Source organism: Necator americanus, chromosome II, assembly GCF_031761385.1.
Source record: "Necator americanus strain Aroian chromosome II, whole genome shotgun sequence".
Classification (NCBI taxonomy): domain Eukaryota; kingdom Metazoa; phylum Nematoda; class Chromadorea; order Rhabditida; family Ancylostomatidae; genus Necator; species Necator americanus.
Window position 1 is genome coordinate 37,176,729 of NC_087372.1, and position 27,364 is coordinate 37,204,092.

The 27,364-nt window shown below is 37.5% G+C and overlaps 2 protein-coding genes across 5 annotated transcripts; one reads left to right on the plus strand and one right to left on the minus strand.

Moving 5' to 3' along the window:
* Positions 1 to 9,555: 9,555 nt before the first annotated feature.
* Positions 9,556 to 20,288, plus strand: RB195_020654 (uncharacterized protein; the record flags this gene model as incomplete). 3 transcript variants are annotated; one of them, XM_064189037.1, is made up of 26 exons in its annotated part: positions 9,556 to 9,642; positions 9,715 to 9,849; positions 10,918 to 11,024; positions 11,143 to 11,256; positions 13,537 to 13,700; positions 14,044 to 14,153; positions 15,042 to 15,121; positions 15,185 to 15,283; positions 15,380 to 15,470; positions 16,084 to 16,154; positions 16,266 to 16,446; positions 16,854 to 16,934; positions 17,012 to 17,086; positions 17,204 to 17,308; positions 17,365 to 17,470; positions 17,571 to 17,692; positions 17,760 to 17,909; positions 18,062 to 18,200; positions 18,767 to 18,849; positions 18,975 to 19,124; positions 19,241 to 19,344; positions 19,515 to 19,572; positions 19,635 to 19,763; positions 19,831 to 19,947; positions 20,107 to 20,169; positions 20,223 to 20,288. In XM_064189037.1, the coding sequence occupies 26 exons, from the start codon at positions 9,556 to 9,558 to the stop codon at positions 20,286 to 20,288; spliced, it is 2,787 nt and encodes a 928-aa protein (XP_064044918.1). The 3 variants fall into 3 exon arrangements, with proteins under 3 accessions (XP_064044918.1, XP_064044919.1, XP_064044920.1); XM_064189039.1 differs by lacking the exon at positions 20,223 to 20,288 and having other exon boundaries at positions 20,107 to 20,208; XM_064189038.1 differs by lacking the exon at positions 20,223 to 20,288 and having other exon boundaries at positions 14,092 to 14,153; positions 20,107 to 20,208.
* Positions 20,218 to 26,443, minus strand: RB195_020655 (uncharacterized protein; the record flags this gene model as incomplete). 2 transcript variants are annotated; one of them, XM_064189041.1, is made up of 7 exons in its annotated part: positions 20,218 to 20,481; positions 20,569 to 20,742; positions 20,943 to 21,128; positions 21,197 to 21,334; positions 22,602 to 23,369; positions 24,672 to 24,816; positions 26,361 to 26,443. In XM_064189041.1, the coding sequence occupies 7 exons, from the start codon at positions 26,441 to 26,443 to the stop codon at positions 20,218 to 20,220; spliced, it is 1,758 nt and encodes a 585-aa protein (XP_064044921.1). The 2 variants fall into 2 exon arrangements, with proteins under 2 accessions (XP_064044921.1, XP_064044922.1); XM_064189040.1 differs by having other exon boundaries at positions 20,334 to 20,501.
* Between the last annotated feature and the right edge of the window lie 921 nt (positions 26,444 to 27,364).

The following is a 27,364-nucleotide window of genomic DNA, read 5'->3' on the forward strand; positions in this document are numbered from 1 at the left end:
TTATTATTATGCTATTATTATCAAGTTGAAATAAACTGTGAATTTTCATAGAATAAATAAGAGAATATCGCTTTTCCTGCTACCGATTCTGCTGGAAAACAATTATGGATTCATAGTGGAATTTCGACTGGAACGTCGATTTGCGCACACCTTCAGTTTCTTTGAATGAATTCACCTTTATTTCTAGAAATTATGGGATATGTATTAAATTATATTATTAGGACATACATTAATGACTATATTATTTTCCTATCATTATTATTATTATTTAATATTTATTTAAAGTTATGTTATTTTATTATTATGCCACTGTTATCAAGTTGGAATAAACTGTGAATTTTCATGAGATAAAATCTAAAATCTAAAACTAAATTAATAATAATAGATAGAATCTTACAGCTCAACGACATTCTTACATCCATTGACGTCTTCTGGGAATATCATGTGCTGACATATTTTTTATATATTTTCTTATTTAAAAGATATATTTTCTTAATTTGATTTAAAAAATTTAACAACAGTAATATTTTCTTCATGTCTACATGTAGAAAAATTACATTGGAAAGGAAGTACACTTAAAACTTCTCCACTTTCTTTATTTCTTTCGAAAAAGAAAACTATGCAGAAATTTCTTGCGCTATACTAACAACTGCAAAAGGTTTACATATCTAATTTTTTTTTCGAATCGTAATAATTGAATCTCATCCGTGAACATTCATCTTTATGTCCACCATTTATTTCTCGTTCTCTACCATTGTTTTCCTCTTTTCTTCCAGTCCAATTGACTAATCCTGCTTATTGCTTGATATTTATTTATTTACTTATTGAAAACATCCACAAACAGGTATAAAATGGGACGAAGCTCACTAGAATTTCCCCTAAACCTTGTAGAGCCCGTCTCCTTTCTGTATTTGTTAGGTGGGTGGGTTTACAGGTAAGGATGTCACAAATATTTCATCATATATTTACGGGGAAGAACACCAAATTTAGTTGAAAAAAAACTATTATAGCTTTTATTGACTTTTTTTTACTACATTTCTGATTCTGATATCACATTATCACGCAAGATGAGAACGACAGAACTCTGTTCTCCTAATTTATTATTTATTTCATGGGAGAAAGAGTCGAATCGAAATATTTTGAGTTCTAAAGCAAAAAAAAAATTATGTACTACTTTGGTACAATGAATGGTTTTTGAAATTATGGGGAAATTAGATGAGCTCCACTAGGGAAACACAGGTGGAGAGGGTGGGAAGGGAGAAGGGGAGGCGGAAAGGGAGAATATCCAAAATTCACCTTCAAATTCATATTTTAGGACAAAATATGTGATATTTTAAAGATTATTTCGACTTCACGACATTATAAAAGTTGTTCCTATGAAAAATAAAGAAATCACAATAGAAATGATTCATAAATAAATAGAACTTGAATCATTGATGACAAAATTCGATCATACGTAGAATCATGCTATAGCATCCACTTTCCTGAACAGAAATAGTCGTGGCACAATTTTTTTTGAATTTCCCCATAAACAACACATAATTCACATTTTGTCTGCGTTAAATTATAACTTGAGAAAAAAGAAAAGTAAAACAAAAGAAAACTTAAGAAAAACAAAAAAAGAAAAATTACAAAATGAAATAAAAATTCCGTAATCGATTGTGTTCAAAAAATGTCTTGTTAGTTCAAAGCGGAAATTTCAAATTGTGTAGCCACATAGGCGACAATGCGGGCACACTGGAAATATCAACTTTTTTTTAGGAACTCATAAAACAATTCGTTTTGAATATATTTAATACACAGGATTTTTTTGAGACGAATACATAGTTTAACAAAGCGGATTGCAACCTCACCTTTTTGGAAAGAAATTTTAAGAAGAAAATTTAAGAAAAGGTATGGGTGTGGCGCAGTTGCTAAGAATTCCGTTCTTGCCGTGCGGTCGATGGTTCGAATCCGCCCTAGTGCTCAGCAAGCCTTTCATCCCTTCTGGGTCGATAAATTGGTACCAGACTTGTCTGGGAGGGTAAAAAGACTAAGTGAACGTGGTGATGAAGGTCTAAGGATTGACTAACGTCAGAACGTTTTTCACATTTTTTTCACATCGGCCAACCCCCAGAAGTTATTGTATAGGCCAGTTACAGTTCCAGAACCTCAAACGATTCTGAATGGAAGTGAACGTGGTGGCGGATCCCAAATGGATTGACACGCCAGTGGCTTTATCCTCCTCATCCTTTAATTCACACAAAAAGAGAGAAATCTCCAAGCCAGGGATAAATTCCCGGAGCATCTCAAATCAACGTGCAAAATACTTTCCTAAGAGTATTTTGAAGGCTTTTTTTTCTGCTTTGCTGAGTTCGTTTTGAAAGTTTGTAATGCTTTTTTCTTAGTGTGAATCCATCTATCCCTTTACTTTCCTGTTCATTACCGAATGCAGGCAATTCACATGTTCCTTTTTTCGTACTGCAATCACTTCTCGTCCAATATATCCACTATCATTTAGTGATAATCATCCTGAAGGTGACTGCTCAACCCTATTATCAATCGTAGCGCACAAACAACGTTTTTCGATCGCATTGTAAACTTTTAATTGCCCCGCGAGACGTTGTTGCCTCGTCTCTTTTTTTTCATCACACTCTCTTCTTCGGGTCTAATTTGTTTTACTTTCCGCGTATCCCTCGTAGAACGTTCTGCTCCTTCTGCTAACATTCATACTTTTTCACAAATTTACAACCATAACGAAAAAAATATGAATGTCGGAAATGAAACAGTGATAATTTTTTTTTCCGGAGAACTACCACAATGTAAACAAGAATGAGCGTACGTGAAATTACAGAAAAGTAATGGCGGAGGAGGAGGAGGAGGAGGGACAGCATAAGAAATTCTTCCAAATTTTCAGAGGTTGATTACAGTACATAGTCGATAGGAAATTCACGTGATTTGCACTTGTGTTGTGCTGAAAAGTGCAAGAGGATCAGTTGAAATCCGATACGCGATCATTGGATCCTCGAAAACAAAAGGCAAAAGTCATGGACCAATACGGAAAACTTTTATTAAAAAAAATATGTTGAGAATCTTGTTCCCCATAACTCGTGCTGTTCGATAATTCTTAACTCTTAATTTCATTAATTATTTAATTTCATTTAATTCTTAATTCTTTTAACAGTTTTAAATAAGGACACCCTAAGTGAGGTCGAGTTTTAAGTAGATCAACGGTCAAGGTGTTAAAATTGCGCCTGAATTTCGTAGAGTCAAAGTCAGTTAAAGTTAACAAAAAAAAAGTTAACAAAAACAGATCTATAGTATTTTTTGTTATATTTTTCAAGATGTACTGTATTCTTTTTCTATTATGCATTTACTGTAATTGTTTACATCCGCTTTTGCACAGCCATTTTAGCATTTTAGCACAAGATTGGGCGTAATAAATAAATGAATAAATAAATAAGTACACAACCACAATCTTCATTACAAGCGAGCAGAACTATCGCAAAAAAACCCCAGACATACCAGAATCCTATAGGACGAAAAAGGATGGGAATCTATCCATGACCGACACCTGCACTTACATAAATCTTTGTGGAAGGAAGAGAAAAATTCCTATTTTCATTGTTTTCTTCGAACCAAAGACATCTTCTTGAAATCCTTCTCTCATCTTTTTTTCTCAATTTTTATTTTAAAGAGTTCTCATGATTTGCAAAAGTATTTTCTTGAAGCTAACCATGTTTATTGTCCTAATTAATTTTTTTTAAGTTCATCTTAGGGATACATTAACTGTCATAGAACCTCTAATGGGAGAAAAACGCCACGACTTTCTTTCTTTCTTTCTTTTTTTGAACAAAAAGAATGGGCTACCCAATAAATCTTCGCAAAAAAAAGGCAACCTTTCAAGAGAACGTGATTTTTGGAGGAATTCAGCGATGCACGCTCTATCAGGCGAGGATCGTCTTGGAAAACCTGATGTTTTCCGGATGACTACACACAGTTTCCTTAGCGATACTAAGCCTTTGCCAATCTTCCACACCACCTTTTTGTGATTTTCCCAAGTCATCTCTATGTATTATCAAATTCTACTCTTTAAAATTCCTCAGCAATATGCGCCACATAGATTGTTATCCATCAAATCATATTCAGTTTTTTCCTCACATCCGGAAAAAAAACGCAGACGTGGAACGGAAATATTGTTTTTATCAGCGCCTTTAAAAGTGTCACAATACTATCCCATGACTGTTTGCGTCTAAGACGACAATAGAAATAATTTCTTTTTTTTTCTTTTAATTGCACTAAAACCTTGCTTAGTATTTGCTAGTCCTTTATGTTTTGGTCACGTGGGACTGTATTTATTTTGAGGGAGGAAAAGTGGTGACTCTATGTACGTTTTTTAAAGGCAGCATACCACGAATCTGAGGTGGTGCAGATTTCAGGTGGAGTATTTGTACACGGGATCGTAGATTATGGAGAGGGGTGTGATTCCGTCCATTTCTTCCTAATTGCCGTACGGCCCGGAAGATGCGAGCGTGCACAAGGCTGGCGCGCTCCAATCGAACTCCTTGTGGAAAATAGTGCGCCGAAACGCCTGAAGTCGTACCTTCCGGGCCGTTTTCTACGGCAATTAGGAAGAAATGGACGGAATCACCCTTCTCTCAATAATCTACAATCCCGTATACGAATACTCCATCGGAAATCCGTGCCACTCCAGATTCGTGGGGTGATACCTTTAAAATAAAATTCCGGCATGAGACCTCACTAATGGTATCGAGCAGCGGCAGGAAAGTTCTCCGATCCTAGAGCTCAGAATAAGGCGAACTCGCCGAAGCATTAGCCAAGAATAAATGATTGTAACGACCTTACGTCTGGCTCAATTTATTAAGAGAACTACTGGGAATAAAAACCTTCCTTCCTAACCTTATCCTTGAATTAGTCGGTAAATAATTGAAGCGTTCAGATAATTGCACAATTTGAAATTATTCACCAACTATCTCCACTACCGTCAGTGGACTAAGAAAAATACAGTACTCATTCTTGGTGAGACCTAATAGATATATAGTTGCTGGCGACTTATACAAGGTTGTAGTCTCCTTCGAATTCAGTTCTGAAGAGGTTTTCATTTTGGTAGTAAATTTTCAGTAGAATTGACTACTTTGTTTCTATATTCACAGTTTTCTTCAAAAAGGAAGTGATGAGGTTGATGAGATGAGCCATAACGAGGCTAATATGTAAAAATTTCAGGTTTTTAAAAAAATTAAAATAAGATTTGACAAATAGTATCCTCTCTCTATTACGGTAGACCCAACGTATAGTCTAAATGTTCTCGAAACTTCTAAATCAGAGACGTTAAGCCCCAAGTGACCTATTTGTACCTGTGACCATATTCAACAGTGAATCTACCGGAGAAGTCCTTGAACTTGGTTCCTAAAGCTTTCGATGGCTAAACTAAGGACTCTTACAAAGTTTACCCTAAGTAAACTTAATGGTATATAGGCCCAGGTGTCTTTTTATGCTTTTCCTGTCTTCTTGCAAGCTTCAGCACTTGGGTCTTAGTCGCATCTATGAGCTGATTCCTCCCACAGCTTTCGAAACGGACCGCCGCGAATTGCGGCCGACTTCCCCACATTTTACACTAATGTGATATTCGATTTCTTAAAATATCAAGATAGAATCCAAAGATCTAGTAATTTTGGAAAAAGATTCGTTAACAAAAACAAATCCTCGCAGCGAAAGACATAGTGTCATAGTTTCTCACCAGAGATATCGATTGATCACAAGAGATATGTCCATTACGTTCGCGACATGCGCACGGCTGCATCGCCGACTGCTTCGCAAATACAAAAAAAACAACCAAATCGATCTGTCAACATAGTTTTTCTTCTTAATTAGATTACAAACGTCCCAGTTCTCTTCCTTATCAGAATTGCAAGAGTTCGCTTCTCTTTTATGATAAACCGCGCCGAAATTTTGCAGCCAGCGGTGCAGAAGCCGTTTGCGGTCATGTGAAACGAAAACAACCGTTTCGGATGCTCGTCGAAGCATTCCCTATCATTCAGTGCACATAGCACGTGATATACGCTTTTTAAGCATGGAATTTGCTTGTTCGCTCAATTCACGTAAAATTTTCTCGATTCTCTCCTCCTCTTTCACTCTCACGCGTGAAACTCGCCGTATTATTCGAGAACCGAATGATTTTCCCTTTGACCGCTACTTCAATTATTAAATTTTATGTGAATGAGTTCCAAGTTCGACCTTCTTTGAATCTTGGCATCGTAGAGTTTGATTGTGCACTACTTTTTAAGCAGAACCAAGATTGTTATTGATCCGACTTATGTGAATGTCCTTTGGTAACAACAAAATTCATTTCAGCTGATTTCTTCTGTTAATGTTAATTAGATTTTACTAGTATTTTATGAGGTTATTGAATAAATTATCGGCAAACTAAATCCCATTACGAATGAAACGATATCATTTAGATTTCTATCAAGTTTCTTTTCTTTTCTTTCTTTGTTCCTTTCATTCTTTCCCATTTAAATCACTCTTTGATAGTCAATATTTAATAATACGGATGATAATAATATTTCATTCGCATGATAAAGGTCAGAGACACAGTGGAACCATTTGTTACACAATTGTGGTAGGTCCAATGTGCTGATTTTTTGACTAATGGTTTTTCTATTCTGACATTTCATTGACATATTGACTAATCTTTTGCCTATTCACTTGTTTACACATTTAATTCTTTGCTTTATTATTATATTATCCACTGCATTTTCATTGCATCAATTGTTTCCGCGTACATTCGTTTCTCTCTCTTTCTCTTTCCTCGCTTTACTTTTCTTTCTGCTTCATATATTCACGGGATTTCTATGTATCTCCCTGCTGGGCTGTCTGGTGCTACACTTCACTGTTCTGCTTGTAAACCCATGAGGGATCTCAGATCAGAAACGAATCGTTCACCCTCGAATAGGATAGATTCGATAAGTCATAGCATATAAAGGCTAAAGGAGGATAAAGTGTCTGTGTCTAATCAATCCGCTTGGGATGCGCCCCCACGTTCACTTCAATTCAGAATCGTTTGAGGTTTACGAACGTGTATCTGGCCCATACAATGATTTGCGGTGGCTAGCCGATGTGTCAAGTCAGTGCTTTTATCCTCCCAGACAAGTCTGGTAATTAAATTATTATCGACCCCGGACGGATGAAAGGCTTTGTGAGCACTAGGGCGGATTCGAACCTCTGATCGATCGTGCAGGAAGCGGAACCTCTAACCGCTACACTACACCCGCCCTATAGCATATATATTTCCCATAAAATGTTAGGAAGAGGTTGGAAACGTGAACTCTCTGATTTGCGCGTCAACAGCGGCTCATTGTCCCAGAGCGACTCACGGACATACTCTGATTGACGCCCCTCCGCTCCACCCTAGCGGGACGCACGGCGCGACAGCCTCCAACGTAGGTGGCGAGAGTCACGCATCTCTAGTGATGAAAAACACTTCAATAATAAACAATAAATATTTACTCATCTACTTAATCAGCGGGCTGGTATTGTCGCTTGACACGATTGTCAGCATCTTAGCCAGTGCATGTCATCCTTGAACATGGGTCCGTACAACCTTCAGCTTCGATTTACAGCTTGTGTAGAACCCATAGATTCCATTCGTCGCTGTTCCATATCCTGCGAGATTTGGCGTCTAGCGTGAACCGCTTATCGACGAGTCTGGCACTTGAGCGCAACGAAATGGAGAGCTCTTACCAAAGATTCCACGCTCCCTTTGAGTATTTAAATTATTTGGGCTGGACTTTGGCGGGGTGCTGGACCACAGTAACTCTTTGCAATAACTGGGTTACTGCGGCCATATATAGTAGGGTCAAAACGACGTTAAGCACGTACGCAATTGCGTACGCGGCTTTTCTAAAGACGCTTCGGTGGAGCGTAGCGGCTAGGAGCGTGGTGAAGCCCTTGCTGGCACCACCCATCGCTGCAGTTCGCGACGGTTCCACCGCAGTTCCAACTGCTGCCTCCACCGCACCGTTTCGAGCGAGTACGCAAATGCACAGGAACTACACTCGTGTATCATGTCGTTTTGACCCGACTATAACTGCGCAAGTTATACTGGGTTGCGAAAAAGTACGGGTGCGAGAGTTGAGATCAAACTCTCTTTTTAGAAGCATTAATTCTGTTTGCGGGACCTTGATCCTTGGTAAGGTATGACCCGATTTTCATCTCCAAATATCGAATTGTCGTTTTAGCTCCAGGTGGAGTCCTGTCGGAAATTCTTTCAAATTCTGATGACTTTGCTTCCATGGCAACACAGCTCTGTCGAGAATCTCAGTTTGATAAGTTTGAGGCATTGATTTTGGCGTTTTTATCGATGCTTGCACATGCCCAAAGCGTATGTGCACTCAAATAACCGATTGAATTTAGTATGTGCACGGCAACTGCTAGCGGTAGCCGTGCACATACTAAATTCAATCAGGCTCGTATACCTGGCCTCAAAAAGAATAATAAATAATAGGATAATTATCTTTAGAAACGTAGAATAATATGTAGACTTTCACCATCCACAAAGAACCATAACACATAATTTAACACTGAAAACTCAGAGAAGCCGAATTTAAGCATTTTTCATCGAAAGTTGATAAGTGTAAACTGCGTCATGCATATTTATGAAAGCATATATCTGAAGCTTGGTGGAAAATTGCAAGAACACTACGCCCACCTCTTCCAAGCACTGCTGTTCAAACCGATCCGAGCGTTTTTTAGTCAATAAACCATCTTAAAACCCATGTGAATCCTCCTCTTAAACTTCTCCTACTTATCCTGCTTTGCTACCTGAAAAATTTCCGATAAAGCAAGAAATTTATCTATTCTCACATGTGGTCTTGCATAATTTTATCTCTTCTAAACTAAAAAAAAATTATGCTCTGCATATCATTGATTTTTTCTAACCTACCTGAAAAAGGAATGCAAAAGTGCATTTCATCATGAATACGTTTTTTCAGCTAGAATTAAAAAGCCATTGGGAAACGGCACGTAAATTGTATGGAACAAGGGATCTCCAATCCCTTAACTTTGCATCAACATGTGCTTTAAACAGCGAGAAAAGAAAAAAAAACTTCGATTACACCAAGCGGAAAAAAGAACGATGTTTCATCCCGTTTTGATGGATATATACACGTGAATGCATGCTAACCTACATTCATTACACGTTCTCACAGTTTACGATGTGTATTTCAAAATAATCACTTTGCTGTTTCACTGTTCACTGTTCTCCTCAAAGTTATGCTGATTGGTGGCGTTCTCTAAAAGTAGTTTTGTTTTAGATCCCACGAAGTTCCTTGCGCTCAAATCTAGATATTTCCATCTTATTCAACAATTTTCATTCCTTAGTCAGTCGTAGTTTTTCCCCACAAAGTGTTCAAAAACAATCACTCCCTACCTCACTAGCATTTCCTCTGTTTTTTTTTTTTCTAAATTACTTCTTATTGCATCTAAGCTGAAGATCTACTCGCTTTGTGTTCTGAACAGAAACCCTCAGTAGTTTTGCGAAAAAGAAAATTTACAGATATGGAAACGAATAGTTCACAGAACACCCGTATTGATCCCTTTAAACGACCTCAAAATCAACCAATCACTATACAATTTTTGCGAGAGGTTAGTTAGTTATTTTAACGATTATTGCAAATTTTTGAAAGAAAGTGAATGACCATTGCATGAGATTTTCAGCAATTGCAAAAAATTCTTTCGAAACTGAATGTCACCATACCAGATGGTGATCCATTGAAGTTAGTCACAGTGGCTTTGGAACCGATCATCTCTTCATGGAGAAAACGAGACATACAGTCAGAGAGATATTTAAAGGTAACACATTTCTCGTTTACTGCCGATCAGCGCAGAATGTTGTTGTATCAGGTTATTCTGAAGAAGGAAATAGAAAAGGAAAAAAAGGAGGCGAAGAAAAAAAATAAATAAAAAAACCCTCCTCTCTTTTTTTTTTGCTCCTATTCAGAGACCCTTTTGTTTCCTTCGAGAAGAGAAAAAAAAGACTCTAGCGAAAAAAGTAAATCGCACTCCTCACCATGACCAGAAATGTTCCGCTTTGTACGAAATGCATAGTTCTTTTCTTGTCTCGTGGAAAGACCAATCTACACCCAGGATAATCGATCGGACATCGTTCCTACATAGGGCCGAACGGCTGGTTCGAGACCATTCCCGTAGACATTTAGTTACAATTGACACCGAGAACGATTGCATTCTTAGTCTTATCACAAAAAAAAGGAAAAAAAATCAAAAAAAAATTAAAAAACAAAAAATTAGGTGCTTAGGAATACAATATTCACTTCGCAAAGTAATAAAAACGTGTGAGAAGGGGGAAGCGGTCGATACCTCATTCCTCCTTAAGGTTCTACGTATGTACTCTAGCTTGTCCAGAACACTACCGAAGTATGCTATCTTCCTGAATGAGTGTTTAATCTTAATAATGAACTTAAACAGAGAGCCTAACGAGAACTATGATCAATAAAGGAAAAAACTGAACCATGAACGGAAACACGCACATGTACTGCAAAAGTAGGGTTAAAACGACATGCGGCACTTGCGTAAGCGGCTGCGCTCGAAGCGGTGCGGTGGAGGTAGCGGTAGGAATCGTGGTGGGACCATATGAACTGCATCAAAGAATTGTACTAGGGTCCTCCCTCGATCCTAGCCGCTGTCGTCTTGATCCGACAACACTTATGTTTGATTGGATGGCCCCGATGCACCTCCGAATGATGCAGGGCGGAGAAAGAGGCAAATGGGTAAGATGCTACACGTGCCTGAGCAAAAATACGTCACAAATAGAAAAATTTAAGCTAAAAAATGAAGTTTGGTTCAAACGACATGAGGGACGGTACGATTCCCATAAACCATCGTTTTTTTTTTCAATTTCAGGGTCTACTGTTTATACTGGAGTACTGTCTAGCGCATCCAATCGATGATCATCAATGCTTCGAACTACTAGTAACATCACTCGGATATAATACTGTGCAGTTTTGGAGGTATATTCCAAGTAAACTAATATAATTCTCTTGTTCTAACGTTTTTATTAGTAACATCTGCCAACGTGAATTAAAGAAAGCGGCCTTAGAAGTGATTTTTTTAAAGTATATCTTTAAGGGCTGCTGTTCCACACATATTCGACTCGGATCTAGCGTATGGAACGAAATACAGGGACTCACTACTATTCGCGTTGACCCTGTACGATGTGAATACTGGCAAAAGCCGGTTACGGTGGGCCCTATACTGTTTTCTCGTTTTTTTTTTGAATTTTACAGGCAGTTCTTCAAGTTAGCTCCTCTTTTGTTTGCACTTATGTTTGCCCGTACATCCGTAACGCGTCTACAGTCATACTCTCATCGTCTCCGACTTGCAAAGACTCTTGCTCCACCCCAGCCCAACACGCGTTGAATTTATTCGGGCAAACATAAGTACTAGCACCCTCGAATAGTTTGTATGGAACAACACGTGAGACTATTTTCAGTGTAGATGGCTTTCTGTTTTCACTACCTTGAACGATTATCGAAACACTGACCCAGGGTAGTGTGGCACTTGACGGGATAAACGTAGCATTCCACCAGTCATCTTCTATTTAGGCCTCTGAAAACGGCGAAAAAGCCGAAACGACAAGCAAATAAAAGGTTCCATCTAAAAACCTCGCTGGCACACTATCACAGAGCAAATAGTTTCTTTGTTTCAGTTACTTAATTTATTTTGAGATAAATTAAGTAACTGAAATAAAGAAACTATTTATTTTGGGGAAAGTTAGCTAGCTGGTCTGGATACCACTAGTAATCTAACCCTGTACAGTATTACTAAATAGTCCGATGTCGATTCATGCACAACTGCATGTATAGTATAGCAGGATCAAAACAACATGAAGAACGTACGCAGTTGCGTACGCGGCTTCTCTCGAGGCCGTGCGGTGGAGCGTAGCGGTTAGGAGAGCAGTGGAACCCTTGCTAGCATCACCCATCGCTGCAGTTTGCGACGGTCCCACCTCTGTCCCAATTGCTGCCTCCACCGCGCCGTTTCGAGCGCGTACGCAAATGCACCGCGACTACACTTGTGATTCATGTCGTTTTGACCCGACTGTATTTGTTTGTTGTTATCTCGGTTATTTAAACAAAAAAGGCTGTTGAAAACTACAATATTTATTATTATTCATCATTTTTTGTCGCAGTATTTCTGTGCGACAGCAAGGTATACACTGTATTTTGACTGTACAAAACTGGACTATGGATGTTTTTGAAAGGCGAAATTTTTGCAGAGAATGTGGATGGTGCGATGCTCGCGACCAGTACCTTTGAATAAAGTCGAGTCAAAGTCAAAATGATCTGAAACTCGGTGGAGTTGCGTAAAAAGTTGCGTAAAGGCAGCACCGATGACTGGTGCTTGCAATGGTCCCAACGCGATCCCAACCGCTAAGCTCCACCGAGCCGCTTCGATCGCAGTCGCTTACGCAACTGCACCAAGTTCCAGGTCGCTTTGACCCGACTACGTCCCCGCAAACATGCTTTTGAAGGAAAAAATCTTTTTAATTAGCGTGGATTGTGGAGTCCAACCAGCTAATGTGTCATTATTTTCCATGTACTCATAAAAAGCAGAAACAAGTATTCATTCGATGTTCGAACGAACGAATGAATGAATGAAGGAATGAGTACCTCATCATGTACTACATGATAATTGCAAAATAATTTGCAATTAAAATAAAATAAATAAATTATCGTCTTGTACGTGGAAGAAACAGAAAAAAAGCAATGTGAAGAGAATACGAAAGCTGACGTGACAATGTGACAATTCTCGCCTGGTTCGATTTGACCTCTGTCACAACCTGATCGTCATTTTCAAATCCTTATTTTTTCTCCTACTCGATATTTGGCTGATTAGCGTTGTCATGGGGCCTCAGTTTTCTTCTTGGTTTACTGTTCACAAAACATCATTTCGTCGGAGATCACCACTCCAGCGTTGTAAGAAAAAATCATGAATGTTAATCGATTGGGATGGATCAAGATCAAAGATCTATTATTTCGATTGGTTTCTGCGCTAGAATATCCATGCAACTTCGTACTGTTTGCGCTAGTCCAGACTTTTTAGGAATTGTTAACCATAAATCTGCGACAAAACGTGATTTTTATAATGGCGATAGTAATAGTCCTTTCTTTTACCGTAGTCGTAGTATGCAAACGGATCAGGGAATCGATCTATGCCTTCGATCTATGCCCTACTTCCATTGTGCTTTGGCGTTCTGTCGGTTGGGTTCGAATCGATTTGGATGATTACTCGATTTTTCTATCAAAATCAATCAATTGTGAATCGCTTGAAGGATACTAAACTTCGGTGAAATCGAGCACTTGAATATGTGAATTCCCTGACATTTTCCAAAGTTGAATATTTGTAATTCTCTGGAAATTTCGCAGTCCTTTGCCTAGATCTCTCAAACTTCAATAACTAAGTACAGTTAGTTTCGAAAATCAAACACGTCGTAGAGGAAGTGAATGTTCTCTGTTCCAGAGAATTATATGCTGCCGTGCCTGGAATTAGAAAATCTCTACTGGGCGTAAACGCGAAACAGTTCGGCGAACGATTTCACCATCTGCAAAAGAAGATCTCCCGCCATTCCTCTTTGGCTAGTTTGGAGGGAAGTGACAGGGAGGATGATGAGAAACCAGAGAAAGGTGGGCGATACGTGAAGGTGCTCATATGAATTTCTTTTCTAGAAATCGAGGAAAATATAGTAGGATCAAAACGACATGAAGTGCGGTGCAATTGCGTAAGCGGCCGCACTCGAAGCGGTGCGGCGTAGAGTAACGGTTAGAATCTAGGCGGGACCTTTGCTGACACCATCCCTCGCTGTATTTCGCGATGGTCCCATCTCAATTCCAACCGCTTTGCGCACCGCAACGCTTCGAGCGTAGCCGCTTACGCAACTGTACCGCGCTTCAAATTCTTTTGAGCTTACTATGTCTGTTATTCTTAATTGATTAGTTTGTTTACGTGTCGCATTGAGTAATTTCATAGATAACACTCGATCGCCTAGAAGATCTCGTGAGCCTTCACTACATTCAGAAGATGATGACGAATCCGAGCCTCGTATTCCCATGGGAGGAATCGCCAACACTCATTTTCAGGTGAATTTACTATTAAAATTTTCGTTTCTTTTAATTTTTAAGAATTGTCATTGGTTGTTTATATATTTAACAGTTAAGTTTTTTTCATTATCTTAACTACAAAATTATTTTTTTTATATAAAATGACCTAACGACAGGTGCACTTGCGTAAAAGGTAGCGCTCGAAATGGCGCGACGAAACAAGGTTGGGATCGAAGCGGGACCTTACTAACTTCTTCAATCCAATCGCAGCAAGCGATGCTACTGCGCCGATCGCAGCTGCTTGTTCCGCGAGCCACTTTGAACAGTTGCACCGGACTTTATTTCATTTTGACCCGGTTATACCACTTTTTTTCGGACAATATCGAAGAATTGAGTGCTTGTCTTTTTCTTAAAGTGCAGCTCCCAAGAAACCATAATATTATTGTGTTGATAGAGTAAGGTCAAAACGAAATAAAGCGCTGTTGCGTAAATGGCTGCGCTCAAAGCTGTACGGTTAAGCGTAGCGGTTAAGATCGAGGAAGAACCTTTGCTAGCACCATTCTTCGCAATAGTTCGCAGTGGTTCCACCGTGATCTAAACCGCTCCTCTGCCGCGACGCTTCGAGCTCAGCCGCTTAGGCAACTGCATCATGCCTTATGTCTTTTAACCTTAGTTATTCAGTTCATGGTTGTAAATGATTTCGTTCATGGCTAGTTTTTCGTTTTTAATTTCGTTTTGACCCTACTCTATATTACTGGAATCAGGAATGGCTTATTGAGTTGCTTAACTTCATATGTCGGTGACTGTGCGCTAATTCATCTTTAGAAATGTTACACGACTGTGGTCATCTATTGACGGGACTTGTTAATATTTAAAAACCTATCATAATCAACTTTATTTCTTGTCTTTTAAAAGATATCGTTTAAGCAACGCGTGATCAATGTGTCTAATGCACCGCCGGTGTCACTCAAAAAAGAGAAGACTGGTGATTGGAACATAAAACAAGGGTAAAATTTATCATCAATTGTTAGAGCACAAGTTTTTATATTTAAAATTGGCGATTGGTTCAGATCAGGAGGCTTAGTTTCATGTGTTGATCCAGTGATGACAAAGGATCACGAGAACATTTGGTTGGCGAATCTGGGGATGAATATAAAGGATAGGAAGAAGTAAGATTTTAGGAATGTAGTGAACTGAATAATGAAATGTCTGTGTGTCTGCAGATAAATTAGCTGCCATATACTTTCCATGTTGTTATTTTGTAGGTCCATGTCGTCTGAGGATTCCGAGTACTCCCATTTGGCGCCTTCAACAAATACTCTCGGTTTGCCACTTATTAGGCAAGCAATTGCTGAAGTAAGCTTTTGCACAATATTGATCTGTCAATACAGAATATTTTTGTTTACAATCGCCGGTCAAAAGTGTAGTCCTTCTATTTATTATTTATTTTATTTATTTTATCTATTAATATCTAACTATAAGTTACTACCTATTTGCTCATAGGCTTGAATATTAGTCCTATTGTATTTTGAACGATATGCGAATGTTTTCACCATCGTTGGGAAAGAGTACAATTTCGACTTAGTTACCAACATTGATTCATTTTATGTTGGGCGCTTACGCTCATCCTCGTAGTGTGCCAACTTCACACAATAAACATCAAAATAAAACCTCTTCCCAAAACAACTATGGCGACACTATAGACTGTAGCGACAGCCTTATTTATTTTCCTATCATTGTACACGGTACTGCTGGCTATATCTTGCTGAATTTACCGCTTATTCAATCATCACAGCTGTTCCAACTACTTGCATTACGTTTAGAGTAATCATTAAGCAGCTACTGCGTCAAATACTTCACATTTTCTTTGTTTGACATTTTTTCAGCTAAGTTTAAGAGGACTAATTCATAGTTTGAACTCAGAATGAAACTCAGAATTCTTCTGAGTGCTAAAAAACCTAATTTCTAGGTGTTTTTCCATGTACTCGCAGACGATGACAAACCTGAAATTGGCTCTAATGTTGAACAACAGAAAGCCAGGTGTGGAGCTCGTTTTTTTGTCTTTTTCGTTTTTCGCCGACTTTGTTCTTGTTTTCCGTACTCTAGAAAGATGGGATATTTATGGTTTTTTGGACCTGTGTTCTATTCCAGGGAAGAGATGTCTTTGCTCGGTGTGCTTAATAATTATAACAAAGGAAATTATAAGTTGAATCCTGTTGTTGTGCAAGAAGAGGATTATAATGTCTACTATGGTGGTATTAGTAACGGTCTTTTATGGCCAGCTCTACACAATCTACCTGAGTACATTGTATCCGATTACGACTCACCAAAGGTTTGTTTTGCATTTATTGTGTTTAACTTTTTTATGTTGGTAGTTGCTATTGTAGGGAAGTTACTGGTTGTGTGCTTTAGTAGTTCCCAAAGTTCGCAAGTAACCTGCAGAATCTTCTCAGAACCAGTTGAAACTTGCTAAACAGTACATGGATTCTTTTAACGTCCTCATGCAATTCTTTTTTTTAAAATCACTTGCACAAGCTGAAACCATAACCAAGCAGGTCATACGTAAGGAGTAATGTTACTGTTATGTTTGGTGACTGTAGATATCGATCGATCTGGTTCTCCGAAACTGGATTAACAATAAACTGCTACTATTTTAAAGGAGTTTAGAAGGCGTATAATTGTATACCGTAGTATAAATATATTTGTATACGTATGTTATGTAACTGTATATCCATGCAGAATGTGCGTGAACACTGGTACTCGTATGTTAGGGTCAACTATCAATTTGCTATCGATGCTGTCAGGAACAGTCGACCACAGGTACTGTCATACTTTTTGTTGCCCACCTTTAGCTCCGAATCTTTATCATCAATCATTTCTCTTAATTTTTACTCTAGGACTTTATCTGGATTCATGATTATCATCTTATGCTTACGGGTATGATTATGCAGTCACTGGATCCTAATTTGGAGGTTTGTGACTACAGTTATTTCGGTGTTCCGTGTGCATTTCATGTGGAACATTATAGTTCGAAAAAACAAGATTTCCTGCTCTTGGTTATTCTGAAGACGCTGTCTTTCTTTTTCTAGGTTGGCTTTTTCCTACATATCCCTTTCCAACCACCAGAGAATTTCTTCACTAAATACGGTACTTGTGGACTCCCTGTGCTGAGGGGATTGTTGAGGTTTACAAAGGTTTGTAACGCCAGCTTTTTATGCTCTAAAACAACTTCCATCCTAATTTGTTTCAGGTTGGTTTCCAAACCCATCGAGATCGTGCCAAATATATTGAACTTGTTCAACAGCACTTGAAAGGTGTCACTGTTACGCATGATAGTCATTGGGATATTGACACAGGTGAGCGTTTCTGGTTATGGGAAGGTTTTTCTGTAGTACCTGGTACCTGGTATGTTTTTGTCTGAGAAGAGAATTTCTCTATTTATTTGTATGTCTGCAGTAACGCACGAAGGATGGACATGTTCATTGGGTGTCTTTCCCGTAAGCATTAAGAACGACGACTTTCTGAAGTTCGTACATATGCCGGAAACAGCAGCGAAGGCAGCTGCAATAAAGAAAAAGGTTTTTTTTTTGACAAATATGCTCGTTTCTGTGTGTTATATGAGGACGTCGCTTATTTTTTGTTTAGATAATGGGTGAAAATCCACCGAAGGATGGAAAATTCTTCTTCTCCGTTGAACGTTTTGACTATACAAAAGGGATTAAGGAGAAACTTCAGGCGTATAGACGATATTTTCAAAAGTATCCAGATCGAATAGGAAAGGATGTGCTATATCAGGTGAGTTTTTCTTTCTCGTGGTCTTTCGAATTTGATGATTTGTTGACGTTAATTCTTATTTTTTGAGATTTATTACATGATTACTATTACTATAACTGATAGGAAGTCAAAATATTCCGGTGGGAAGTTGAAAATTCTCAAAAAAAATTTAGGTTGCTGTGACGAACCGTCGTTCAGTGGATACATACCGAGTTTACCAGGATGAATGTTTGGACATAGCTAGGAAAATCATTGCTGAATTCCATGATCCTTCCAGACCAGAATGGAAACCGCTGGTCTTCCAGACAGATGGTGGGCGAAATTTCATGTCAAATCAGTGTTCATGTCTTAATGTTCATGAAATCTTTTTTTCTGCACTGTTTCTGATATTATTTAAGAATTAGCTATTATATACACATACATGTTCATAAAATATCTTAAATTTCTCGTTCTTTCCTTAAACTTCAGAATGCACATGGTTGTGCTTGAGAGTGTGAGTTACTAGTACTTTATGAAGACAGTTGATATTCTAGTATATAATACTAGTGAAATAAATATGGAGTAAGATAGAAATTGCTGTGGAAGCAATCTTCAGTTTTACTTCTTTTTTGTTTTAGACCACGAAAATTTCTTGATCTTTAGTGAAATTGATCTGACAATTGAGAAAAATTTAGTAACATCTAAGAAATATGCGAAGCAAACGTTGAGAGTTATAGCATTACCTTCCCTCAGCTTAACTGTTTACCTTGAAAGTATGAAAGCAACTTTATTATAAATCTTCTCACATTAGATGTACTGTTAACAATTTGTTTGTCATAAGAGTTGAGTTTAGTTTCACATGAGTTTATCAGCTATTCAGAGTTGCTCTATCTTTCTAGGATTACCACGTCCGGATCTGGTTGCCGCTTACATGGCAATGGATATCGGGATTGTGACGCCGAAGAAGGATGGAATGAATCTGGTTAGTTGGTGGATTTCAACCAGTTGCTAGAAAAATACCCTAAGAAACTTGCTACCACTGATCTGAACTCATCCGAAGCTTATGTCGCAGAAGTCTTTTCACTAAGAAAAAATTGAATAATTCAGGTAGCCAAAGAAATGCTGGTGTGTAACCCGCGAGCTGGTCTTATTCTATCAACCGGCGCCGGTTCAGAGATTCAGTTCTCAACATCTGGATTGTACAAGGAAGACGGTGAAAAAGACTATCATCGAGTTGCTGATCTGTTTGATGTAGAGGTATGTTAAGTTATACAAGTAGCAATGTTGATTTCCTTTGAAAAGAAATTTGTTTATTATAAAATAAAATAAAATATAAATAAAATAAATAAATAAATATATGAAATTGCTGACAGACTTATGCTGACACGTTCTACGCTGCTGCTACGGAAACGGAAGAATCCAGGAGGGCACATGGAAAGAGATTGAGTGAATTTATACTGTCGAATGATATTGAGAGGTGTGCGCATTTCTTTTGATATGGTAATTTTGACGAATAAGTGTCATTGACGCTTTTTTTGTTGAAGATATGTCTGTAATTTTCTATTGGCTTCCTCTCTAACTTTGTTAGTTTTCCTATGTAGAAATAACCTTGCAAGAACTTTTGTTTCCTACTTTTTTGCATTGAAGGTGGAGCGCTGCTTTTCTGGATCCAAGTTGGACTCATTTAGTCATTCGTCCAATGCAGGTATTAAACGAAAAAGTAAAGGAAATTGTAGTAGTTTTCATTAATTTCCTGCCTAATTATAGGTGAACACTTTGGATGACTTCTTCTCCTTAATGATGCGAACAAGGAACGTACGGAGGCAGATCGTTGATCGAGTGCTCAAGGGTATTCCTATAAGACCTCACTTTGCCATAAGTATTCGTAATGCAAAGGTTGGTAGACACGTTCAAAATGATGAAGTGGACGGAATTCGTAGAAATGAAGTCGAAAAATCTTCAGGAATCTTTGGAGAACAGTTGCGGACCCGATTCACACACGTTAGTCCTCAGCGCTTCACACGACTCACCTGATAAGGCAAAATTCGATATCAAGAATGAGCTGCAGGAGTTTGAAAAGGTGAGCGATAGTCTTTTTTCCTCACTTTTTACCTCTACTCACAATGCTCCTGGAATTTAATTTTCATGAAATTCCCAGAGTTAACAATGTATCTTTAATTAATCGACAATTGAAACCGTTCTAGCATGTTCGTTCTTTCGAAGTTTTCATTCTTCTTAGGACCTCTCCTTCATGGATTACGCTCAAAGCGAAGATGTTGACAATGTCGAGCAATTCGTGGATGTGAGTTTACATGTTTATTTTTACGTAAATTATACATAGTTTTTTTTTTCAAGATTCATTTAACAAATCAGAGGTTTCATCACTATCTTCGTCGCTTTGATGTTTACCTCTTACAGTAGAGTTATTAGGATTAATATCAACAGTATGAAACAAGGATGAGACAATTACGGTACTGTTTGTTCGTATTTCTCTGGATTGTGCATCCACGAATTTGCACCTTCGCCGATATTGTCGGCATGAAAAGTGCTCGGGATATTTCTGTGCACACGTCTTTTTCCATTTCTGACATTGTTCCAAGATCTTTCCGCGATCCTTAAATGATTGGTATTTGACTAAATTCTCTATATTTATGGCTACTATACTAAAAGAACATAATGATGAAATGGAAACAACACTCACGTTGACGTTCACGGATTCTGCAGAATTCGTCGTGTTTCCTGCTCTGAGTCCGGTTATTGGTTGAATGATTGGATTTTGAAAGCTACATTTTTTCTTCAGCATTCGGCATGAGTAGTGATTGGGCCATTTCTCGGCGCACTTACGTTCCCATTTCGTGCACATTTTTTCCAATTTCTGAAGGAATTGATTGGATTTTATTGATTAGTTGGTTACATGTTGTCTATTAAGTAACTCGATCATATTCCATAACCGCAATATATCTGCTATCTCAGAAATCCTATGAGTGAGTGAGTCGTCACTCAGTTTTTGTATTAAAAGTAAAGTAAAAAGTTATCGAAAAGAAAAAAAAAACCTCTCACGTACGAAAATCTCACCTGCTTAGGTAGCTGCTCATTTCTATCCTCTTCAGACGATAATGAATCGTTGTTCGTCCCGGCTGTTACGGTAATATTCAATGCACTACATTTTCTTCTAAGCTGCTTACATGCATAGTGCTTAGGATATTTCTGCTCGCATTTTCGTTTCCATCGTTGACACCTTCTGAGAAGTTTTTCACTAGTCTGAATTGTTTTTACTTTGGTTGCTTGACTTATGCACGAATAATAGGTGATTGGAAGTAGATACTCACACTTTTTTCCAATTTCGACTCAACATCCTCATTTTTAGGACAACCTCCACGGTAAATAAAGCAGTAGCCATTATTTTTTTCACGGTTTAAGCAGTTTTTTCTAAGCGAGTTGCAATCGTGGTTGATTGGTGAGAAAGTCTAAAAAGATGAAGTTAGTAGAAATGTTCTGTTCAGTGATGTTATAGAATTACAATATTTATTTTATAATATTTCTATTTCTTTTTTTTATTTAATTGGACGTATTATTTTCTGTTCTAATGAGAAATTAACAATTTTACAGTACTAAATCAGCCGTTACTTGTTCCCCTTTGCTTTCGTACACCTGTCATTCTTTTTTTTTCCCTCGGAAACATTGAAGTAGATTGCTTTTTTCCTTAGAAACATTGAAGTAGTCTAATTTTTTCCCCCAAGAAATGACGGAGATCAAAATCCATAAACGATTTTTCTTAGTGTGGTTGCCCGTTGCGAGTTTTTTATGTTCAAAACGAATTCCAAGCGCCTTCGTCAAAAATAAGCTCTCGCCAATTCTATGCCCTTACTGGCGACAAAGTTTCTTTCTTTTCTTTTTTTGAAAATTAGGGATTCCGGAAGGGCGATAATTGTGGCTGTTCCTGTTTTGTTCTATAGCGTTTCGCTTTTTTTGTTTCCTAGAGAGAGAGAGAGAGGGAGGAAAACACTGCGATGTGCCTCTGATCCTCAAAACGAGGGCAGTATTGTTAGTTCTTGAAAAAGTGAAGCATCCGAAACCTATCCAGAATGGGAACAAGTGGTTTCTTTCCTCAAAATGACACTCGAAAAATTTCCGTTTTCTATACATGGCCGGGGTCGAGAGTGGCGATAATTGTCGGGCATCAATACAATTAACACATTCTCGGGACGACTCACTGTTTTTCCGTGCCAAGGCGCACGTGTTCATTCCCTTTTTTTATTTTTTTTTTATTTTATTTTTGCAGTGTACACCACAATGTCAATCATATTACTACGAGAGAATGGTTCTTGCTTCTCTTCTGTCACTTCATTTGTGAAGTCCTTGTGAACAAATGTTGCGTCTTTTTTTTCTTCCTTAAATTTAAAACACTTGCCATCATAAATCTAAATTAATTTCTTTCAAAACATAACAAAAGAAAAGTAAAGTTATATCAAATGGTGCAATTAGGTAGATTTCTTGTCAGGAATACCCTAGGAAATTTTCCTAAATCTATAAAGACATACTTAGAGCGTGGTTAATATGTGTAGCTGTGTTTAAAAAAATCGAGTGGAAAAGTGGAAGAAAATTCGCTGAAAGAAAAAAAAATGATTAATGAATTCAATGTTTAAGTTCAAACGTGAATTGCAAACAATGTGGTGTACTTAGGGGATTTTTTCTTCTTTTTTTGTTTGTTTGTTTGTTTATTCAACTAAAAACTTTGTTTGCAAGTTCGATTTGATCCGAATCGTGTAGAAGAACGCCAACAAATCCGAGCTCTTTCAGCGTATACATCTCTCTTTCCAACTCATTGAGTCGTCGAATCGGACGACTTCTCCATCCCAACGCTTGAACATTTGCCGCTTGAGCCTTACTCGCTAAATCCTTCAAATGATTCCAACCACCTTCACGTCTCGCGCCAAAATTATGATACTTAAAAATCGCATACGGTATCGACTGTTTATCAACATCCACAAGCATGGAAGTGTTTCTGAATGTCGGCGATGGCATTTGTGTGAGTTTCTTATAGTGTTCCTCAACTCGATGACCACATTTGATTAGCTGGTCAACTTCTCGAAGCACATCTCCATCCTTTAGATTCATTATAAAGCCGTTCATGTACGGATGCATACAAACAGACATGTCCTTCTGCCAAATATTCGGATATTTTCGATAATTCGTAGCCTCCATGTAGATTCTCGGCCTATACGGGGCCTTATCCAGAACGTAATACAATCGTGTACGACGCCAATCGTTGTTGTTACTGTCGTAATCGTCACGTTTACTAATATCCACAAGAATCGCGTCAGCTGAAGAGAAACGATTCCATATGTATCGCTCCGGATCGAAATATTTGGGAAGACGAAATCGAATAATGGAACGAATTCGTGGGATATGACTTGAGGAAGGCATTTGCGACACTGAATAGAGTACGGATAGTTGGTTGAAGAAGTGGCTGACAGCTGACCTCACAGCCAGCCAACAGCGCTGCAACGAAATGAAACCTCCTATGACTTTTTGGTATGTTATCACATCACTGATAACTAATTTGTATTGATTTTGTAGTTGGTAGTTTAACGTTTGCGATCAAATGATATCAGTCGTTGATCATTGTGGATTTGGGCGAGTTATACTGTAGCATATACTGTAGCTAGTTTGAATACGGAATAAGAGCTGTACAAGAAAAAAAAACCTCGTAAATTACATAGATAAATTTTCCGAGGAGAACAATCTGGACAACTGCACAGTATATGTTATCGTCAGGGTTTTTGTGAGCTGTTAATTCGTTCGCTATGACATATTGATATGACATGGAAATTTCCGGAATTACAAATCGTTCCTGAATTCCGCAAGTGCAGATCTTTTTTTGAGCTCAGAGCTGATGAAAGTTTACGATTTAAATTACGATTATGCTGAAATTTACGACTCATATTACTACTCATTTATTATTCATTTATTCATTTATGAAAATTTTTCGAGAACAAAAGAAGTCTGACGACGTAAGCATCTAAAGGTGGTGCCAGCATTAACTCATTGACGATAGCGCGTTTTTTTCTGCGTATCTGATAATTTTTACGAGCTATACTTATTTTAGCGAGAAAATAATGATAATAAATAATAATAGAGTTATTGAGTGTAAAAAACTTCTTTTAAAAAACTAGAGAATTGTGGAGAAATAATTTCTTTTCAACGGTTATTATGAAAAATAACCGTTGAAAAGTGTGTGGCCCATCGGCGGCTCGCATTGTCCCACGCCATCAACAACTCCGTACGTAGTTAAACTCCGTACATTATCTAACGTAATTTTTTACTTTGCATACATATATTCAAGAATTTATGCGGATTTGTTTTGAATTAGATATCGGGCGCAAAAATGAAAAATATGCGACAGTTCCAATTATTGTGCTAATCCTTCTTTTTCCGTGTTTATTTTTCTTTTTTCCCCCCTTTTACATTTATCATAATTGCAAATGGAAATATGAATTATTCCCATAGGATTTATTCACTTGCTCCGACGTAGTGTAATATTACTGATTAATTAAAAGAGAGATACTGAGGGAAAATTAAAAATATGTCATGATTTCCATATATTATTCTAATCATAGTAAAAGTTGGATTTTGTTTTTTGCTGTTTAAGGATTTACTGCAGTAGCTCGGTGAGCTAACGCAAGAATTACTGGGTTAATTCAGGTTTTTATCCTTCTTTTTCAAAAAAAAAGAAGATGATGATGGAAAATATAGAAAAAAATCGTTGAATGAATGTTTCTCGATAGTAACATTAGTGCATACCTCATTTGTTAACAAAACTTTCCCGGAAGGATCACACCATGGTGATAATACACATTCCGTGACATCCGTGCAATTTTTCTGTTCACATTCACAGATTTTTTGATAACATGGCATCTGTCCAAATCGAAAGCAGTAGTCATCATTTCTGAAAAATTTTATCTATTTATCAATATTATATGTTATTATATTATCACTTATGTAAAATCTGTATATAATTCATAATATTGATATTAATATATTTATTTTTATATGTAATATAATTTATATATTTATATAGCTGTGCATGTTTGATTCTTAAATAATTCAAATGTTATTATATAATTATAAATGTTATTTGTTTGTATTAATTACTAATTGTTGATTCATTTATCTTATATATACATTGTTTGTTTATTTATTACTTATTTATTTTAATATTATGTCAACTTTTTGGATTTTTGGATTTTTCCCAGCATCCTGATTGATCTAAAAAGATTAAAATCAATAATAGCAGCTGGGTTTTTTTAGCCTTACATAAATTTTAAGTCTAAGCTCCTATTGGCTAATTAGAAAAAAAAATTTCCTCGCAGCGGATCTTAGTGAAAATCCTCGATTTTAGTAAAGGCGCCAGGAATGAACGTAAGAGATTTTCTGACAATCTTATAGCTCCTGGTACTATTTTAATGGTGATAGAAACTCTTTAGAAGGTGATGACACTGTTATTTTTTTTTTCTGGAAATCTGAGGAGAGGGCAAGTTAGCGTCACCTCTAAATCCTCATATATTCCTTATAGTGCGATAAAACCCTTTCTGAACAATCCCTAATGAATTTCTTGTGAAACTAACGATTGCTAAGCTTAAAAAGTATGAGAAAACATAGTTAATTAGTTGTTAATGCTCGATTAGTCTCTTTCAGTCGGGTAATTGTGCCCTATGGGCTCCTTCATGCTTTCCTGAAGTCTAATGAAAGGTGAAGGATGAGCTCAAGAAGAATTCAGAGAGTTTTAGTTTTTTTTTCCTGATGGCAGCACGTGAATAGTGAAGGATGCGATGCAAAGATAACAATTGATAACTTTAATCCATAAAAATTTCTAGTGGTTTTTTTTTTCGCTTGCTTCCACGCACTTTTTTTCGTGCACTGGGGTGGCCATGTTAAGAAAGGGGGAAAAGATGAACTGATAAATAAATGAGGCATCTTATTAGGAAAGATATGGAACTTCTTGAACACCTATGTTGATTTATAGAATCCATAGATCAAACAATTTTGCTTCGTAACAATTTTCAACGAGAAGTTAACGAGGATGACGTATCTGGGCATCACAAAATCTGCTGAAAAGGGTCGAATTCTATTGAGCTACGCTCATTTTTATTTCTGTTTTATTTATTTGTTTATTTATTTGAAAACACCCATAGATGTGCCATAAAACATAAAACAGAAACAAGAAACAGCAGACAACGCTAGAATTTTGCCAAAGTTTTAGTTTTATAGAGAAACGTTTCTGGGACACCTACGGGTGTTTTCAAATAAACAAATATAAATTTTATTTTGACAGACAATGGGTGACAGTTGCTGTCTCGTTGCCAAAAAACTTGATTGAGACAATCGACGAGTTTTGTTAATTCTGTTTTAACAGACAATATTCGATGTCGAACAGTCGAATTACCAGAGGAACTAGACAGAAATTTTGATAATGTGATCTCAAAAACTCACAAAAATTTGCAAGCGTCATCGGTTATAGTTAGAGGAAAAATCGCGACGAGTATAACGAGTAGCCGTAAACAGACAGCATCCATATGTAGGTAGCAGTGATGAAAAATGAGAACTATCGTCACGTAGCGTTAGCCAACCCACTTTGGAAGTCGTGGCTAGAGAGAGTGTCGCGGTGACGGAGAGTAGCGCAATGGTTGATGTCTGCTCGTGTATGTGTTCTATAAATTCGATTGATTGCCAGAGATTGTTCTTCAACCAAGCGGGAACCTTAGGAAGTGAAGATTTTTGGGAAGTTTTCGGGCGATTCGTTTGGTGAAGAGTGGTTGGGCAGGGTTTTTTTTCTCACCAAATGAATTCTCACTTTTAAATATCAACACCAGCGAATTAATCATTTATGTTTTGAAATGATCGAAGAATAGTTTTAAGAAATTATTGATTACCTGTGGGGAGGCTAGTAACGATCAGTTTTTATTGAAAAAATTGTTCTCTACGATGGTTCAGGCTGAACAGTTGGGCTTCGCTGTCATTCAGATAGTTGACGGGTTATCCATCAGTAAGAGTAGGAGGTGGTCAGGTTTTAATGACAAAAAAAAATTGGGTAGCGGTTTTTCTGAAATTCTTCCTGTTTTTTTTTTGTTCTGACTAAGAGAGAGTGTGTTTTCTTTCTTCTTTTTCTTTTTTTTTTCTCCTCTGGTGCACTATAGGTGTATGTATGTGAATAAATAGATAAATAAACCAACAAATAGGTAGATCAATGGGAAGAAATTTCTAGACTTGCTCTCTGGTGCCATGATGGCCAAAAAACGTGGTTTGGGATAGCAGAATCGTAGTTGCTGTGCCTATTCCTTTGGCTTATCCACAAAAATGTTGAATCGTTCGAAAACCATACGAAAATAAATAAATAAATATGTAGTTCAATGAGGAGAAATTTCTAGACTTGATCTTTGGTGCCATGGTGGCCAAAAAACGTTCGGGATAGCATATACGCAGCTGCTTCGCCTTTT